General features: G+C 39.8%; 1 protein-coding gene across 1 annotated transcript; it reads left to right on the forward strand.

Moving 5' to 3' along the window:
• Nucleotides 1-106: 106 nt before the first annotated feature.
• On the forward strand, nucleotides 107-18,672 carry LOC109915475 (high affinity cationic amino acid transporter 1-like). Its single transcript, XM_048597829.1, has 6 exons — nucleotides 107-717; nucleotides 2,513-2,615; nucleotides 3,239-3,447; nucleotides 5,665-5,831; nucleotides 6,715-6,823; nucleotides 15,202-18,672. Exons 1-6 carry the CDS (start codon nucleotides 594-596, stop codon nucleotides 15,393-15,395), a joined length of 906 nt encoding a protein of 301 aa, XP_048453786.1. The 5' UTR covers nucleotides 107-593; the 3' UTR covers nucleotides 15,396-18,672.
• Nucleotides 18,673-18,925: the final 253 nt, after the last annotated feature.

Here is an 18,925-nt window from a genome sequence, read left to right on the forward strand (position 1 = left end):
TTTCTCAATACTGGCACATGCTCAAACTCTTCCTTTTCAAACTACTTTTGATAACGTAAAGTGGTAATTTTTGTTTTTAAGATACGTAGCCCAGTTATTTGCCTCTCTCCTTTTTGTCATTAGCTCAAGCCATTGTTTGAATAGAGTGAGGAGTTTGTGTTCTGACCTCCACTGACACCGCTTTGGAGCCAATTATTAGAGTTGTTGAAGCCACCATTGCCCACTTGCCTTTTTAAATCTCCCTCTGCCCGCTCTGAAGAAATACCAGATGCTGTATGACATCTTTCCACGGCAGAACCACAATGTTGCGGAACTGCTGAAACCGTGTGCCTGAGGTCCCGTTTCACTGCTTGCCCAGCTCTGTGCCAGTCACAAGGACACTTTCTAATCTGCAGTCCCTTTTCAATGAGCGAGAGCATTGATTCAAAAGCAATCGATGATTGCTGCAGTTGCTGAGAAGGAACAATCAAATGTGGTTCGATGATGTTTAAGGCCTGTTGTCACATGTTGGTACCACTATGTTTACTTTCCCTGTCAAATCACAACCACATGAATCATGTAATTGATTTCTCCCTTGCAGCCTTTTGGGTTCAATGTTTCCGTTACCAAGAATCGTGTTTGCTATGGCACGGGATGGTCTACTATTCAGATTTCTGTCTGGAGTGAGTGAGAGAAAAGCCCCAATAGTTTCCACAATTGCAGCTGGGGTTCTTTCTGGTAAGCTGTCCATTATAAGCTGTAAGGCGTGGGCTGAAGTGTGCTTCTGTACCTGTTGAGCCTCTAACCTTGCACCCTGGTTGCACATCTAACTTTTATGTAAGCACCAGCTAAATAACTTTAAAAATACAACTTCTCAGGAGTTGCATACATTACATATTTACATTTTTCCCAGTTCCATCCAGGAGTTTCTTGCGACAAGGTAGTATCCTTTAGCAAAGAGGCAGAACAAGATTGTGCTGTGGATGATCATACAAGTATTGTTAACATTTCTCTCGTTATTAATTGGAACACTTTGAATTTCTAAGTTGGTCACTGCACTGCCAGTAGCTGGTGGTAGAATTGTTCTGACTGGCACTGGATCTGCACTGAAACTATGACAGGCTCAAGGCTGCGTTTACTTACCAGTAATCTATTTTGCAGGCCAGTGCATTGTGTCCATCTGAAAACAGATTTACTTTAGAAAAAGGCAGTAATTTTTCGTAAATGACAAATGTTCTCCCTGTTTTACATGTGTTAATGCAGGTTGCCTATCAGAACATTGTGGCATTTTTGTGTTGCTGCAAAGGAGTCTGCTCAAGCTTTGTTGTATTTCATGTTGAGGCAGGTAGCTTTTAGGTTTCTTAGTGACACGTAGCAGATAGGGAGCAAGTGGAAAAGTGGTGTGGATCCCCCTGATCACATCAAACGGAGAAAAGGCTTGATAGTCTTCACTTGTTCCTGTTCCTGTTTCTTATATTCTACCCAGCTAAGAAGTGCTTGTGAATGCACCGCAGTTTTTCAGGTGTTGCATTTATTGATACTTTTGTTTCAAAAATCAGGATTTACCTGTCATTTTGGAAAATTGCACTGCATTCATTAGATTTCTAGAACCAAAATTGCAACAGCCTCAGGTGGATGCTAACTAGCTGAGGGCACTGATCAGTGAAGAGCAGAGAACTCTCACGGTAGCCTAGTAAGTATTCCTCCTTTAATCCACTTCATAAACAGAGTTATTTCTCATGTCACTGCTTACGGGATGCCGCTAATGTAGAATGACTGCTTTGGTTGCCTAAAATAGTTGTGTGACGCTTTGGGGTATTCCGGTGAAGTAAAACACTGCATACGTGTGAGTATTTATTTCTTGTTGCTAACTTTTTAATGCTGTTGAATTCCTCCGAAAAGAATTGCTGTGGCATCATTGAAGAAGCAGCTGAGGATAGCTGGGCCTAAAGCACTGCCTGTGAAACTCGAGTTGTGCTCTAGGCCCAACCACCTTTGTCTACTTCATCCATGACCACCATTCCATCCTAAGGGCAGAAGTGGGAATGCATGCTGGTGATTACACAATGTTCAACACTGTTCATAACTCCTCAGGTACTGAAGCAGTCCATGTCCAAATGCAGCAAGACCTGCACACCATCCAGCTCTCTAATGAGATGCGAGTAACATGCAGTGTCAGGCAATGACCATTTCCAATTAAGAGATACTATAATTCCTTATATCCCTATAAATTTAATTTTGGCAATCCAAGCATTTTTTTTGTTCCATAATGTAACCCGAGTCCTTATTTCCTAACAAAATCTATGTAAAAGGCTGGATGTGGCTGTATGTTTAAGCTTCAGTCAGCTGCTACTTGTCCTACTGGTATTGTTCTAGTTACACTCGGGTTGAAATGAGCTAGCAGCTGGCTAACTCACCAGTGGGAAAGCTATGTTGTAGTGAAATGTGCACTGATTTTTTTTTCTTAGTGCTTGTGTTTTTAAAAACTGCTTGTTCTGTAGAAACTCACAATTACATTGCTCTGTTACTGCAGCAATCATGGCGTTCTTGTTTGACCTCAAGGACCTTGTAGATCTGATGTCAATTGGAACCCTTCTTGCCTACTCTTTGGTGGCTGCTTGTGTTTTGGTGCTCAGGTAATTATGTCTGTTTCTTCAGGGGCCAATGATGTTGTCACCTCTCACATTCACTTTCATTTCCTTATCAACCCTTTAAATCTTCTCCTGGCTTATCTGTCTTTGAAGCTGCAGTTCAGGTTAGGCTGTGAAGCTGTGGGTAATTAAACCCTCAGGTATTTTCCACTTGTTGTTCTTGTGCAACACCAGACAGTGAGCTTTTGCATGGTATTCAGTTTCTGGGGCTAAAGGGAGATGATAATGTTGCAGACTTTAATTCTAACTTTCCCTGATGTTCAGATTTGCGCACTCTGAAGTGGCCGCAACAGATGGGAGCAGGAGCCCCTGCCTTTATTTTTAAATCTTCCTTTTATGTAGGAGCCTTGAGATAATTGCACTGCCTTCTCTATTCCTTGACTGAGTAAACTTGATTTGGCACATCAACTTCAATACCTTCCTGGTTTTAATAACTCAGTGCAATTGGCCAGGGCATTTCCTAGTAAGTTGTTGGAGAAACCAGATGTAAAGTTTTTCACTTCACACCCTGCTAGTCCATTTTAAAATGAAAACAAGACTGTGTTGTGTTTAGTTACTGCATTATCCAGATTTCTGGAATGATTCAAATGACTCATTTCTCTTTGCAGATACCAACCTGACCAGTTTTCTAATGCAACATATCAAATGGCCAACACAACTGATGCTGATATGAATGAATCAGTCAGTACTAGTGACTCCCAAGTAGGCGTTTTACCAGAGAGTGAGGAATTTTCATTGAACACTTTGTTATTCCCTGAAAGTAGTCTCCCTTCCAAACAATCAGGATTTATTGTTAATACGTGTGTGTGTTTAATTGGTAAGTTACCATCTTTTAAGTTGTTTCCTATTGATTTTAGACTTAAAACTTCTCTTAACCAAAGTTAATTTTATTTTAATAAACCAAAAAACTGTGGATGTTGGGTCTGAAACCAAAACAGAAATTGCTGGTGAAACTCATGTCTGGCAGCATCTGTGGAGAGAAAGCAGAATTGATGTTCTGAGTTTTTCAGAACTGGATTCTGTTACACTAATTTTATTTCCTTGATTCGATAGCAGCAACATTGCTTGTGAAGTAACAAATAGTGACACTGAGAAATCATGGGCAGGCAGGATTGCTCCAAGCAGACTATTTATTTTCCCTTGTGCAAAGCGTTCTATCTGAGTAAGTTGGACGAGATCTGTTCTTTTTCTATTTACATCACAAAGGAGCTAAGCACTGAGTCAGGTCTGCCTTCCAGACATTATCTGCAGTATGGACTGTTCAGCTGGTAACTCTCGAAGTATTGGCAGTTATCAATTCCACTGGATACTATTTTGTCTGCACTTCAATAATAATTCCTGCAAACGGCATATGCATTGTTTCTGAAAGTAAACTCACCGTCATGGAATGCCTGCAGGAGCATTGAGAACATGACATTTTTCCAGGTGTTGGTTCTCCCTAAACTACAAATCAATTAAAATTCTAGATTTCACCCACAGGGCCCATTCTGATCCCAGATAGTGTGCTCATGTAATGTGGTTTGTAATTAAGATGCAATGCAAACTTGTTCCACTTTCTGCATGACCTCTAAAATATCTCAAAAATCTCAAACAGCCATTGTTCAATAAGAAACTGGGGCAGAAATAATAGCCACCTGCTCAAATGCGGATTAACTGGGAAAGATGGCACAGATTTGTTAAAGACAAATTGTGTTTAACTCACTTGATGGTTGAGTTTTTATGAATACGTAACTGACAGTGTTGATGTGTATCTGAATTTCCAAAAATCGAGTGAGTGTGATAAACTTGGCGACAAAGTTTGATTCCATAGAGTAAACAGGGCAATGGCAGCATGGATACACATTGGCTGAGTAACAGGAAACCGCTGCTTTGTTCAGACTGGAGATCTCAAGATTCCCAGGAATCTTGGAACAACTGCTTTTCCTGACCTGTATTAATGGCATGGGTTTGGATGTTCAGGTTTCAAATTCAGAATTTGCAGATGATATAAAACTTGAAAGAATTGTGGACAGTGATAGACTCTCGAGACCATAGACCGGTTGATGGAAATGGGCAGACACAAAGCAGCAGAAATTTAGTGTAGAAAAGGATAAATTGTTACATTTTTAGTCAGGAGAACAAGGGGTGGCAATATAAAATAAAGTGTCTAAGAGCAGAGGGAATGGCATATTTGCGCACAAATCATTAAATATAACAGGACAGGTGAAGAAAGTGGTCCTTAGCTTTATAAGTAGAGGCATAGAGTGCTGTAGCAAAGTGGTTCTGGTGAACTTTGATACCTTGGTATTAGATGGACCAGTTAAAGGTGATTTAAGGTTTTGTGTATATAAATTGTTGAAGGCTAGCTTACAGCTATAAAAGGTAATTAAATAAATTGAAAAGGTGCTTGACTTCATTAGATGAGATATGAAGCATTAAAACAAGGAAGTGTAAGGTCATCCATGAAAATATTCCCTACATCTGATTTGCAGTACTATTTGGGTTTCTGTCCTGACCCCCAACTTGGGAAGAATTATTGGCTTTGTTGGAACTCAAGTGACAATTAACCAGGGTAACACGATGAAAAAAAAAATGATCAAAGAGTAGATTAAAATTAGGCTTATGGTTATCCAAAATGATGAGACTAAACAATAATTTGATCAAAGTGTTTGAAATAACAAAAAAAAGTTTAAATTAGATGAGTCCCAAGTCTTCCTCCTGCTCCTGTGAGGAAAAGGGAACATAATCTCAAAATTAGAGCTGCATATGATTGCAGGCATTTTTTCACACTACGTTGGAAAATGTGAAATGTACTTCTGTAGATAGCAGTAAATGCAAAATCAATGTTAATGAATTCACACTTTATGAATATAGGATAAAAACAGAGAATTGGTGCTGTGGCTAATGTAAAACCAAGGTTAAATAATGAAATAGTCTCCTGTCTTTATGGGTCTGAGTAAGAAAATACAGAACCAGCACAAAAGGCTTGAGCAAGCTCCACGTGGACAGTTTCGCTGATGTGATAGTGTCATATACAATGCTTTTTTTGTTGCAGGTGTTCTTATCCTAATCTTTTGTCTGCTGGCTGTCTATGCGAAAAATCCTTTACTCGAAGGGAAAGCCTGGTGTATTGGTTTAATTGTTGTTGTGATTCTTCTGTGTGCCACTTTAACTGGTATCATCTGGAGGCAGCCAGAAAGTAAAACAAAACTGTCATTTAAGGTAATTTCTTTTAATGTTTGCTTGACTGTTTTGATTTAAGTTAGACCTTTTTTTAACGATTGGGCAGAGTCAACATTGGAGGGTTTAGTTATAGGGAGAGCCTGGGTAGGCTGGGACTTTTTCACTGGAGTGTAGGAGCTTGTGGGGTGACCTTATAGAGGTTTTTAAAATTGAGGGGTACAGATAAGGTGAATGGAGGTATTGTTTCCCTAGGGTGGGGGGATTTCAAGACACGGGTGATATGTTTAAGGTGAGAGAAGAAAGATTTAAAAAGGACATGAGGCAATTTTTTTTTACGTAGAGTGGTTTGTGTGTGGAAAGGACTTCCCAAGGAAGTGGTGGATGCAGGTACAGTTACAATGTTTAAAAGACATTTTGAATAAGTACGTGAATAAGAGAGGTTTGGAGGGATATGGGCTGAGTGCAGGCAGGTGGGACTAGTTTTAGCTTGGGATTATGGTCGACATGGACTAGTTGGACTGAAGGGTATGTTTCCGTGCTGTATGACTCTGTGACTCTATAACGTGGATTAATATAAGGGAAATTATTTTTAATAAACTTCCTTGGGAGTTTTCTTTTGAGGACATACTAGCAGTGTAGCTGAGGGCCAAGCAATGGACGTATCCAATTTGGATTTTTAGAAGGCTTTCAATAAGATCCCACTCGAGAGATTAGTGAAGAAAATTAGAGCACATTGGATAAACGACAGTGTAAAGGTGTGGATTTAAAAAGAATAACAGTAAGAATAAGAGTATGTTCAAGACAGATTTATGGTTACTTAGGTTGCCAAGGGAATGACATGGGAAAATGGTTTTGGGTTGGATCTATCGTGGTGAAGCTTGGGTTTTCTGTGTTTCTCTAAGCTTCTGTCCTGATTTTTCAGGTACCTCTCTTGCCCTGTTTACCAATTGTCAGCATTCTTGTGAATATGTACCTCATGATGCAGTTGGATAGAGGCACTTGGATCCGCTTTTCTATCTGGATGGTGATGGGTGAGAAAGAAACTATTTGCATTTACAAATTGCCTTTCAGATGCTTAAATCCACTTGAAAGCACTTCACAGCCATTCAGTTTGTTTGAAGTGCGGTGACTGATATTTTGTATTTAAGTTGAGTGCACAAACATCCCATAAACTGCAGTGAGAACAAGAATTAGTTCATTTATTTTGGGGCATTTGTTCAAGAATGAATTTTATTGAGGACACCCCGTCTTCAGTTTTGATTATTGCAATTGTATCAAATATGTCCCCTTAACCACCACACAAATATACAAGTCAAGAGTAGGAGTAGGCCATTTGGCGCATTGAGCATTCTCTGCTATTCGGTAACATTGTGACTGATCTGATTGTAATCTCAAACCGTCATTCCTGTCTACCCCTAATAACACCCCCCACCCCTTACCAAAAATCTATCTGCCTCTGCCTCAAAAATATTCAAGAACCCTGCTTCTGCCACCTTTTTCAGAATGAGAGATCCAAAGGCTCTCGATCCACTCAGACAGCAACTTTTGCCCTCATCGCTATAGTAAATGATTGACCCTGATGGATCCCTTATTCTGAGGTCTTCCATAAATGGAAATGTCCTCTACACATCCACCCTGTCAACATCCCTTGTGATTTTATATGTTCCAATCAAGTTGCCTCTCGCTTGTCTAAACTTCCGACACCAGCCTAGTCTGCAGCATTCCCTCTAAACCGTCTGGCTGCTGGGAATTGTTTCGAAAGCCGCTGCTGCACATGGACCTCAGCGCTCCACGTGGCAGGAAGAAAAATTAAAGGGAATATTGTGAAGAAAAAAAGAGGAGTGTGCCCGAAGCTCAAAGGGGAATGTCGCCTTGGGACCTGATGGGAGAAAGGGACAAAGAGGGATGTGGAGTGGATGGAGGTAGTTGCTGTAAAGTGAACAGTTTTAAACTGGTCAACAACAGAATACTCCACTAACTTGAAGCCAGGAAAGCTTACAGTCTCTACTATAACACTGCGTCTGTTCAGATGCTTCTACATGAAGGATGGAGGGGAATGTCGTGGAGGCTAGTGCAATAAATGCTGTGGGAGTTGTTAAATATAAATCTGAGATTAGATTTAAAATCGGTAAAAAGGGTAGTAGCTGACTTAAAATTTTCCTGCTTTGTGTATATCTGCTGGATCTATGTTAGTCATGACGTCCCCTGTCTGAGAGAGATATTTTCTTTAACTCTTATATGGCATGTGGGCATTGCTGACAAGGCCAGCATTTGTTGTCCTTCGCTGTTGCCCTTGAATTGTCTGTCCACACCATTTCAGAGTGTAGTTTAGAGTTGTTTTATTTTTGTATAGAGGTGTCAGTTATTTTAAAAATGCCATTTGGTGCTAACTATGCCTGCTGTTTTGTGTTCATTTCAATTTTGTGGTTTCTAGGAAATTAATGCTTTCCTTCTTTGTTGTAACTTTAAGTTTCTGTAATCGTTGGTAATTATTGAGGTTATTGATGAACTCTTGAAGTTCCGCTTTAATACACGTTGACAGTACTGTTACAGAGTGACTGCATTGTCTAATAAATGAGTTAGTGATCATGATGAGGGGCAGTGGGAAAGTAGGTGACACAGGTTAATATGGAAGAAGTTGGAACAGAAACCTGGGAGTTCTGAATGGCCTTGACTTCAATGTAATTATCTGAATCCTCATAGTCCCACAAGAGAGCTTTCCTGCCTTTTGATCTATTCCTCATCCAGTCACTGCTGTGATAGGCCTGCGGAAAAGGAGAGCTATCCTTAGGTAAGCATAACCCCATGGGAGTAAGGAGGCTGTGAAAGGGGTTAAAACTCTTTGACGTTTGCTGCTTTATGCAGTTGCCATGACAACTGCCTACAGTTCCCACATTAACCTGGGTAACTACACTCTAACGCCCAAGTTTTACTATCTCTGGCTAGATTTCCTCGCTAGCAGTCTTGTAACTTCCTTTATTTTACTTATACTGTTCTGCCTCTGCCTACTTCTCATTGATTTTTTTTTTTTGACCACCAAAATTCAGGAATTAAAGAAAGGGCTAACTTTAAAGACATATTTCCCAGGACAGCTGGTGTTCAGATCTGCTGATACATTGTAAGAGAGGTTGTTTGGAAACTCTTCACATAATTAATTGCTGAATGAGATGCTGACATACGTCGCTCAATGCATGATTGATGTATGATTGATGTATGATTGACTCCCTTAAACAAAGTTCAGTGAAAAGTTATGTCCACAGCTGTTAAGTTGAGAGGGTGCGCATTATGTTGTTGCCTGTGGTGCCAACGAAGAAAATAGTCAGTGTGGTTACCTGATCTGCCCTTGCAGGGCATTGAATGTTTCATGGCACTTGTCTACGTTTCTTGTGTTGAGAGAGGACGCTTTTTATTCATTCACGGGATGTGCACATCGTTGACTGAGTCAGCATTTATTGCCCCATCCCTAATTGTCCAGAGGGCAGTTATGAGTCAACCACATTGCTGTAGGTCTGGAGTCACACGTAGGCCAGACCAGGTAAGGGTGGCAGTTCCTTCCCTGAAGGACATTAGTGAATCAGATGGGTTTTTTTGACAATTGGCATTTGATCCATAGTCATCATTAGACTCTTAATTCCAGATATTTATTGAATTCAAATTTCACCATCTGCCATGGTTGGATTCAAGCCCCAGTCCCCAGAACATTACCTGGGTCTCTAGGTTTACGGTCCAGTGGTAATACCACTAGGCCATCGCCTCCACCCAATATGATCAGACATTGAGGTTGTAGACTTGCTTGCCGAGCTGCTGTGTTTGGTTGCAGATGTTTTGTCACCCTGCTAGGTAACATCGTCAGTGCACCCCCGGTGAAGCGTTGGTGTTCTGTCCCGCTTGTTATTTATATGCCTCGGTTTGCTGGGGTGGTTGGCATTACTTCTGGTTCTGTTTTTCAGTGAACTGGTCCCGATGTGTTTGTTGATGGAATTCCAGTTGGAATGCCAGGCCTCCAGGAGTTCCCTGGCATGTCTCTGTTTTGCTTGTGCTATTATGGATGTGTTGTCCCAGTCGAATTTGTGTGCTTCTTTGTCCATGTGTATTGAGATCAGTGAGAATTGGTCATGTCTCTTGGTGGCTAGTTGGCGTTCGTGTATCCTTATCGTCTACCTAGCAGGGTGACAGAACATCTGTAATCAAACACACTGGCTCAGCAAGCAAGTCTACAACCTCGTCCACAACCTGAGCTACAAATCTTCTCAAACTTTATGACCAGATATTGCTATCCTTTCCATGTGCTGCCACCTGAGCTTTTTTTTTTATGTGAAGTTTTGTTTTCCCTGTGGTTTCACAGCAATGTTTTATTTCTTTATTTTGCTTCTTCCAAGAGCTGTCAGAAGATCATTGTCATTTTGTACTTTTTTGAGGCATTGATCTGTCTTTTGCTTTAGGAAACCTCTGTCAAGTCTTACATTTTAAATAGAGGCTTTAAAGTTGCCACAAAGCCTCATTTTTATTACCCAGTAGCCAGTTCAGTGTATTCCTAATGCACATTGCTTCTTCCTGGTGCTATTTGCCACAAGCATGCCCACCTTGAAGAAGTTATCCTCCTCCCTCCGGAAAGACCTCAGTGGATCTCTCTCCCAGTGCAACCCTCTGGTAATCTTTTCAGCCCTGAAACTGCTCGACCAATTCCCACCACTGCCTATCTGCACTCACCTATCACTATCCCACCTACCTTCCCCAGCCCTACCCCTCCTATCTCTATTTATTTCAGAGCTCCCTTCCCCCTCCCCCATTTCTGAAGTAGGGTCCCAACCCGAAACATCAACTTTCCTGCTCCTCTGATGCTGCCTGGCCTGCTGTGTTCCTCCAGCTCCACACTGTGTTATCTCTGACTCCAGCGTCGGCAGTTCTTACTATCTCTGCCCCTTCTTAACTTTTTAAATATTGTAGTCCTATTTTCTAAGTGCTCCTGTTCTTGGCCTGTAGACAGGTCAGTACTGATTGCCAGAGGAGAAATTCCAGTTGTAGGCCATAATGCTATATGTTAGATAATTCTATGACTAGAAAACTTCAAACCTCCTATTTTTAAAGTGTAATTGCACCATAGATCATGATTTCATTCATCATGGTAACACTTACAAGATACGGTTCTATTTCCACCATAGTCGTAGAATTAAACAGAATGTACAGAAAGATGCAGGTTGTTCTTCTTCACATGAACCTCTTCCCACTCTGTTTTGTCCCATCCTGTCAACGTGTAAATCTGTTCATGTGAGTGTAAGAAATAGAAGCTGGACAGATCATGAAGTCCATCAAACCTATGCAGCCACTCATTACAAGCATGCCTGTTCTTATGCTACAGCTGCACTTTTTCACCTTCACTCCCTGAGCATCTTAAATAGATCGCATGATGGAGCATCCACAACCGTCAGCGTATTCAGAACTCCAAACATTCACAATCCTTTGAGTGGAGAAATTGGTCCCCATCTCAGTCGTAAATGATTGTCCCTTTTTCTAAAGTCTCTAACCCTTTGGTCTAAGTTACCTGGGCATGGAAAACAACTTCTCAGTGTCTTTCGTATCAAGCCCCTTCATAAGTTTGTATGTTTCAATGAGATGAGATTACCTGTCATTCTTGTAAATATCAAATAATGTAGGCCTGATTTACTTAGCCTGTCATCATACTACAATCCTGTCAACTGCAAGGACCTATCCAGTAAGCCGAATGAAGGGAACTGAGAAAGAGGAGGTGATCATTTTGATGGGATTGTACTATAGGTCCCCCAGTAGTCAGTGGGAAATTGCTGAGCACATATGTAGGGAGATCGCAGACAGCTGTACGAATAATTGTAGTAATGGCAGGGTACTTTAACCTTCTAAACATAGACTGGGACTACCATAGTATTAAGCGTTTGGATGGGGAGGAATTTGTTAAACATGTTCAAGAAAACTTTCTCAATCAATACATAGATGCCTCTACTAGAGAAGGGGCAAAACTCAACCTCCTCTTGGGGAATAAGGCAGGGCAAGTAACTGAGGTATTAATGGGGGACACTTTGGAGCCAGTGACCATAATTCTGACTTTTAAAATAGTTATGGAAAAGGATAGGCCTGGTCCACAGGTTAAAGTTCTAAATTGGGGCAAGGCTAATTTTGATGTATTAGTCAGGAGCTTTCAAAAGTTGCTTGTGGGTAGGCTGTTCACGGGTAAAGGGACATCTGGCAAGTGGGAGGCTTGCAAAAGCGAGATAACGAGAGTTCAGGGATGGAATATTCCAATTAGTATAAAGGGAAAGGCTGGCAGGAATATTGAACACTGGATGACTAGAGGTATTGAGGCTCTGGTCAAGAAAAAGGACGAAGCTTACATTAGGTATAGACAATTAAAATCAAATGAATCCCTTGAGGAGTGTAGGGGATGCAGGAGTACACTTAAGAGGGAAATCAGGAGGGCAAAAAGAGGACATGTGATAGCTTTGGCAGATAAGATTAAGGAGAATCATTCGAGATTCTACATGTATATTAAGGGCATATGAGCAAATACAGAGAGAACAGGGCCCCTTCAAAGATCAACGAGGCCATCTATGTGTGGAACCATAGGACATGGAGGAGATCCTAAACAAATACTTAACATCAGTATTTACTGTGGAAAATGATGTGGAACTAGGGAGCTCGGGGAAATAGATAGTGATGTCGTGAAAATGGTCCACATTAGACAAGAGGAAGTGCCGGAGGTCTTAAAACGCATAAAGATAGATAAATCCCCAGGACCGGATCACGTTTATCCCAGGCCATTGTGGGAAGCTAGGAAAGAAATTGCAGGGTCCCTAGCAGAGGTATTTGTATCATTGACAGCCACAGATGAGGTGCTGGAAGATTAGAGGCTGGCTAATGTTGTGCCATATTTTAAAAAGGCTGCAAGGAAAAGCCAGGAATCTACCCTGGTGAGCCAGACGTCAGTGATGGGTAAGTTGTTGGAAGGGATACTGAGCGACAGGATCTATATGCATTTGGAAAGGTAAGGACAGATTAGGGATAGTCAGCACGGCTTTGTGTGTGGGGAATCGTGTCTTAATTAATTTTTTTGAACCTGTGACCAAGAAGATAGATGAAGACAGAGTGAAAGATGTTGCTTACGTGGACTTTAGCAAGGCCTTCTAAAAGGTTCTGCAATGGTAGATTAGTTAGTAAGGTTAGATCATATGAGATCCAGGGAGAGAGAGGCAGTTGGATACAAAATTGGCTTGGCAGTAAGAGATGGAAACCGGTGGTTAAAGAGTTGTTGTTCAGACTGGAGGCTTGTAACCAGTGGTGTGCTGCAAGGATCGGTGCTAGGTTCACTGTTTATATAAAGTGATAACCAACAATCTGGATGAGAATTAAGGAGGTATGGTTAGTAAGTTTGCAGATGACACCAAAATTGGTGGTATAGTGGACAGTGAAGAAGGTTATCTAAGAGTACAACAGGATCTTGATCAACTGGGCAAGTGGGTCAAGGAATGGCACATGACGTTTAATTTAGATAAATGCAAGGTAACCAGGGTAGGATTTACACAGTTGAGCCCCTGAGGAGTGTTGTTGAATAGAAGGAGTAGGGGTGCAGGTACATAGTTCTTTGAAAGTGATGTCACAGGTAGGCAGGTTGGTGAAAAAGGTTGGCTTGCCTGCCTTCATCGGTCAGAGCATTAAGTGCTAGAGTTGGGATATCACGTTACAACTGTACAAAATATTGGTAAGGTTACTTCTGGAGCACTGCATATAATTGTGATTGCCCTGCTATTAGGAAGGATGTTATTAAATTGGAAAGGGTGCAAAAAAGATTTGTAAGGATGTTACTGAGACTGGAGGGTTTGAGTTATAGGGAGAGGCTGGTTAGGCTGGCACTTTTGTTTTATCCCTGGAGTGTAGAAGGCTGAGAGGTGACCTATAAAAGTTTAGAAAATGATGATAAGGTGAATAGTCAAGGTCTTCACCCCAGGGTAGGGGAAGTACAAAACTAGAGGGCATAAGTTTAAGGTGAGAGGGGAAGGATTTAAAAGGGACTAGAGGGTCAAATTTTTCTGAGGGTGGTATGTATATGGAGCAAAGTGGCAGAGGTGAGTACAATAACATAATTTAAATGACATTTGAACAGGTACATGGATAGGCAAGGATATGGGCCAAACCTAGATAAATGGCAGTGGTTCATTTAGGAAACCTGGTCAGCAAGGACAAAACGGGCCTAAGGGTCTGTCTCCAAGCTGTATGACTGACTCTGACTCTAAATCTTTGTTCCACTGCCTGCAATGCAAGCCTGCTCTTCCTTAAATGTAGAGGTTAAAATTATACTCAGTATCCCAGCTTTTGTCATATCAAAGCCCTGGACTTTTGTAGTAAAGTTTATCTGATTTTTGTATTTCAAACCCCTTGCAATAAAGGCAAATGTGCCATTTGTTTTCATAATTGCTTTTGTACTTGCATACTGACATTGTGTTCCTTGTATGAGTAAACTGAAATCTCTGTAAACATTGACATTTACAAGTTTCTTCCTTTCTTAAAAAAGTTCTGTTTTTCCAAAGTGAAGAACATAACCTTTCCCAGGCTATTCTTTATCTGCCAACATGTTGCCAACTCATCTTAACCCCCTGTCAACAACTCTTTGCAGCCTCTATGTCCTTCCCATAGCTTACATTTCCACCCATCTTGTATCATTAGCAAACCTAGATATATTCATCCCTCTATCTCAATCATTAATACCATTTGTAAATAACTGTCCCTCAGGCACTTACCTAACTTTCCATTAAAAATGGAATTATTCGCTTCCCCCATTTGCTGTCCTGGCAATTCCTACACTTAGTAGAATTAAAACTCAAACAGCTGTAGAATACATAAATTATTTGAAGGAAGGCACTCCATGACTGTTCTAAATTCAACTTCTAATAACTAGCTACAAAATTGCAAGAATTGAAAAAATATGCAACAGAACATTGCCAGATAAAATTGGATCCAGTTGGCACAAAGCACAAAATATGTACTTAGCCATTCCAAGAAAAAATTCCTAATCCACTGGATGTCCTTGCAGGCACTGAAGATTTCCAGTTATTGGTAACTGGGGAAATTAATTTCAGATTAATAGATACCAAAATGGATTTTTGGAATAATACCCTCAGTGTAATTAATTGGCTCAGGCTGCAGCTTGAGGTAGCATTCCACCTTGAAAGGGAAATCTATCTGAATCAGTTCATCCAAAATTCTTTAATTTTCTAGTTGCAATTGCTGGTTAGAAAATAGCAAGTTTCTTGGGTTGGAAATCTATTATTTGACAGTCTAGTTAAATTTGTCATAGCGGTAGAGTCTTTTGAGATCTATTCCTTCATTTTCAAATCTGATTATTTTAAAGTAAGAATCCTTTGTTCCTTTTTCTTTCTGCCAGGATGCATTATTTACTTTGCTTATGGAATGTGGAACAGCTCGGAGTCTAACCCTTCCGGTTTTCCGGCTGACAGAACTGCAAGGGGTTTTAAGGACGCATCAAATGGTGAAGCGTTACCTCCAGAGAAGGAAGCTTTTCTGCAGAATGACACAGAGTATGTTGTAGAAAGTGGCAATGGCGAGGTTGATGTTTAAACCAATGGAGGGATCTATTTCTTGCAAATATGCAAGCAGTATGTATCTTGGAAATTTGAAAAAGAAACACCGCTGAATGAATGCTGTTTGCATTTCACAGGGAGTAAATCTTTTCTTCCCTCCCCACACGCACACCGGTGAGGGTTTTAATTAAGTTGTTTTGCTGACCATTTGTGTGCTTTAAAGGCCAACACTGCTGCTATGTGATTTCATTTTCTTGTTTTTTTTACGCCCTCCAAAACAATGGTAGCATTGATTACTCCAAAGGACTAGCTGATTCAAATAAAGTGCTTAATACAGATTCGGAGCTGGTCAGATTTAGGGTACTTATTGGTTTTTAACTATGAGAATTGCTGAAATCTTAAAAATGCTAATTTTCAGCTGCTGATCATGTATACAAAAAATGTGGTTGGATATATATTTTTTCAAAAATATTTTCCTGGTTGCGTGAGTGCTTATAAAGTAGCTTTTTCTAGCAAGTACAATAATATCTATTTTTATTTGGGCTTAAGAATCTGTGTACATTGCATTTCCTTACTTTAGTTACAGCTTGACAGTGCAGGCCACTGTGTCTCGAAGTGAACACTTTAATTTTCAATCCATTGCAGATTCAGTTGCAGATTATTTCCTTTGACTACCTTAAGACAAAATTTCCAAAACACTGTTTAAAATCTTTATCTTTTTATTGTCAAAGAAAGGAATCTATTAGTAATTTTAAAAAGAGTTCAGAAGCAGTTGTTTTGCTGATTTAGGCAGCAAATTAGCCCTCTGATTTAATTTATCAACTCAATGTTTAGTCTAATTCCTATAGTCCATATTCACTTTCTCTTACAGATAGGGAACGTTACACTCACTTGCCTTAATTTTTGCAGAAATGCATTTAATGTTGTTGCATTGACCTCATCAATGTTGTCCCCACAATGGATAATTATACAGATTACTTGTGGTAGTGAATCTTAATAACTTGAAAAAGGATGCAGTGTTTTGCCTTTGGCTTAAAGTGGCAAAGGAATCTAATCTCAAAACTACCACAAGAAAAAATTTCCCCTCCTAATGGATCTATTGAATAGATTTCAGCCAAAGCAGTCATGGTTAACACCTTTTAAAAATAGCTAGGTGAACATTGGGTTCAGCCATGAAAGATCAATTATATAAATTCTCAAATTGGAATAGCTTTTTAATAAGTATTCATAAAGCAATAAAAACCCGGAAGAGCTTTTCACAGGAAATAACATTAATTGGATAAAGTCCATGATATGGCCGTTGAATCTGTACAAGCTTTGTTAAGTAAAGTGGTCTTTTCTTGTTCCATGCTTTCTTTTGCACCTAGCACCCCAGTGACTGGCCGTAAATGAGCTTGAAGTGCTTAGATACTAAGATTGAAGAATGTAATTGTACAAGCTGCTGAAATTGAAATTCAATAGTTTCAACAGTAGAAGTGTACTTTTCTTGCCAACATATGTGTAGTGGATTTAGCACCTTTTTCAAAAGATGTTTGTGGAAGGAATTACAGAATCAACATCCAATGAATCATCCATGATATTAAGAAATACCAGTTAAGATTTTGATCACTGTTAATACAATGTAGGCCATTGTGTTAATGAATAAATAGATTAGCATCTATAATTAACGCAGTGTACACTTCTAATGATGTGAAGGACAGATGTCTCTCATTTTGAAAAAAAGTTGTTCTCAGTTTATTTAATGTTACTGGATTATAATCCATGTGTACGTTAATTTGCCCAGAGGTTTGTGCTTTAGAAACAATCATCACTAAAGCTACTGAGCGACAGTTTACACTATACGCTGCGTTATATTAATGTGAGTTGCAACAATTTCTGTTGATACTTTAGCAGAGCAAGTCTCTTTATTGCCTGCTGTAAAGCAAAAGCAGCAGGATTTGGTACTGATACTTTTGAAATTAATGTCCTCAAGATTACAGCATTAAAATCCATCTTCAGTTTTTGCAAAACCACTTACCAAAGGCCATACTGATCATTTAGCACAGTCAGTTGTTTTTGAGAAGTCAAGTTACACTCCCAATCATATTTAGAAAGGTGGAGTTTTTGGTAGTAAATCTGGAAAGAACTGCAATGTTTGAGGCCACTGGGGATTGCAAAACAACCAATTTTCTTTCTGTATCACATTGAACATTTTGATTACAATGAAATGAATCACCTTAAGCAATACTTTGAACTCCATCTGGTATCATGTCGATAACTATTATGATGCATCGTATTGTTGGAAAATGGGAACTCTAGGTATGTATTAATGACAGACATTAAAAGCCAACCCCATGACAGAGGGCAGTGAGCTGTCTGAGGAGAGCAGGTCATAGGGAATAGTTTAGATTGTTGTTGCATTGAACAATTGGAGACATTCTAGTCATATTTCATTGATTTAACTAAATTAAGTTTATGACCCACCAGTGGTAATTAATATTGTTGTAGTATAATCAGGAAGTAAGTAACACTATTCACTTTTTCAAGTCATGATATTAAAATATTTTTTTCAGAATTAAAGCCTAAAGCTGAATGTGACTGCACTACATGTGCCATACATCATTGGACCTGCTTTTTGATGCAGTGCAACCAACAGATTAGAGTTTACATGGTAATTCTCCGTAAGAATCTTGACAGTAACAGCTAGGGCACATCAGGCAAGGACATATTTGCCCAACTACTGTTTCAGATCTTTTTGTTTTTCATCAGAGAATAGCGCATTGCATCAGCCGGTCATAAATTAGCAAGCAGAATATTCACTCTGGCAAAAACCCTCCCAATATGAAAGCTCCACATATCAGCTTTTAGCTTGAGCTGAATTTCAAGACGTCAATTTTCAGTCAGCTAATAAATACTATAATAAAGATACTTAGAAATATGATTAACATATATGAAATATAAAGGATAACCATGGTTTTCATGTGGCTCAAAGTAGGTAATGCATATTACAGAAAGATGTGTATCTGTCCTGAAATATAAAATGTAGGAACAATGCAGCAGATCAGATTGTATCTAGGGAGAAAATGCATTAGGAGGGCTAATGATTGTTTGCTGCTAATTAGGAGTTTAACTAGCATATTAGAAAATCAAGGAAAGCAGCCCTGAGGTCTTCCGGCAGGCATGACTTCCGGTCAGTGAATACATGCAGAATTAGCCCCAGTGTTTCTATCCTAGTCTAATAAATATATACCAGAATGCTGAAGTGAGCTCTATGCCATTCATGCTGTGAAAATGCTGACGCTGGCTGTACTTGTAAATAAACTAATTTGTGCACATTTTAATGTAGATGCTTGCTTTTGTGGCGGGGTAACAGCATAGAGATTCTGATCCCTGTGCAATATGGTAGTTTGCAGATTAGTACCACTGTGAGGGTAATTATACAATTTGGGGGCACAGGATCGGTGAAATCACCCTTGATTGAAAATGATGGTTCTCAAATATATCAGACTCTGGTTATGGATTCTTATTCTAAAATGAAATAGCACGTAAACAAGATGTATCAAGTTAATGCGATGTCTTGGGTGACGT

Source organism: Rhincodon typus, chromosome 6 (assembly GCF_021869965.1).
Source record: "Rhincodon typus isolate 14 chromosome 6, sRhiTyp1.1, whole genome shotgun sequence".
NCBI lineage: Eukaryota > Metazoa > Chordata > Chondrichthyes > Orectolobiformes > Rhincodontidae > Rhincodon > Rhincodon typus.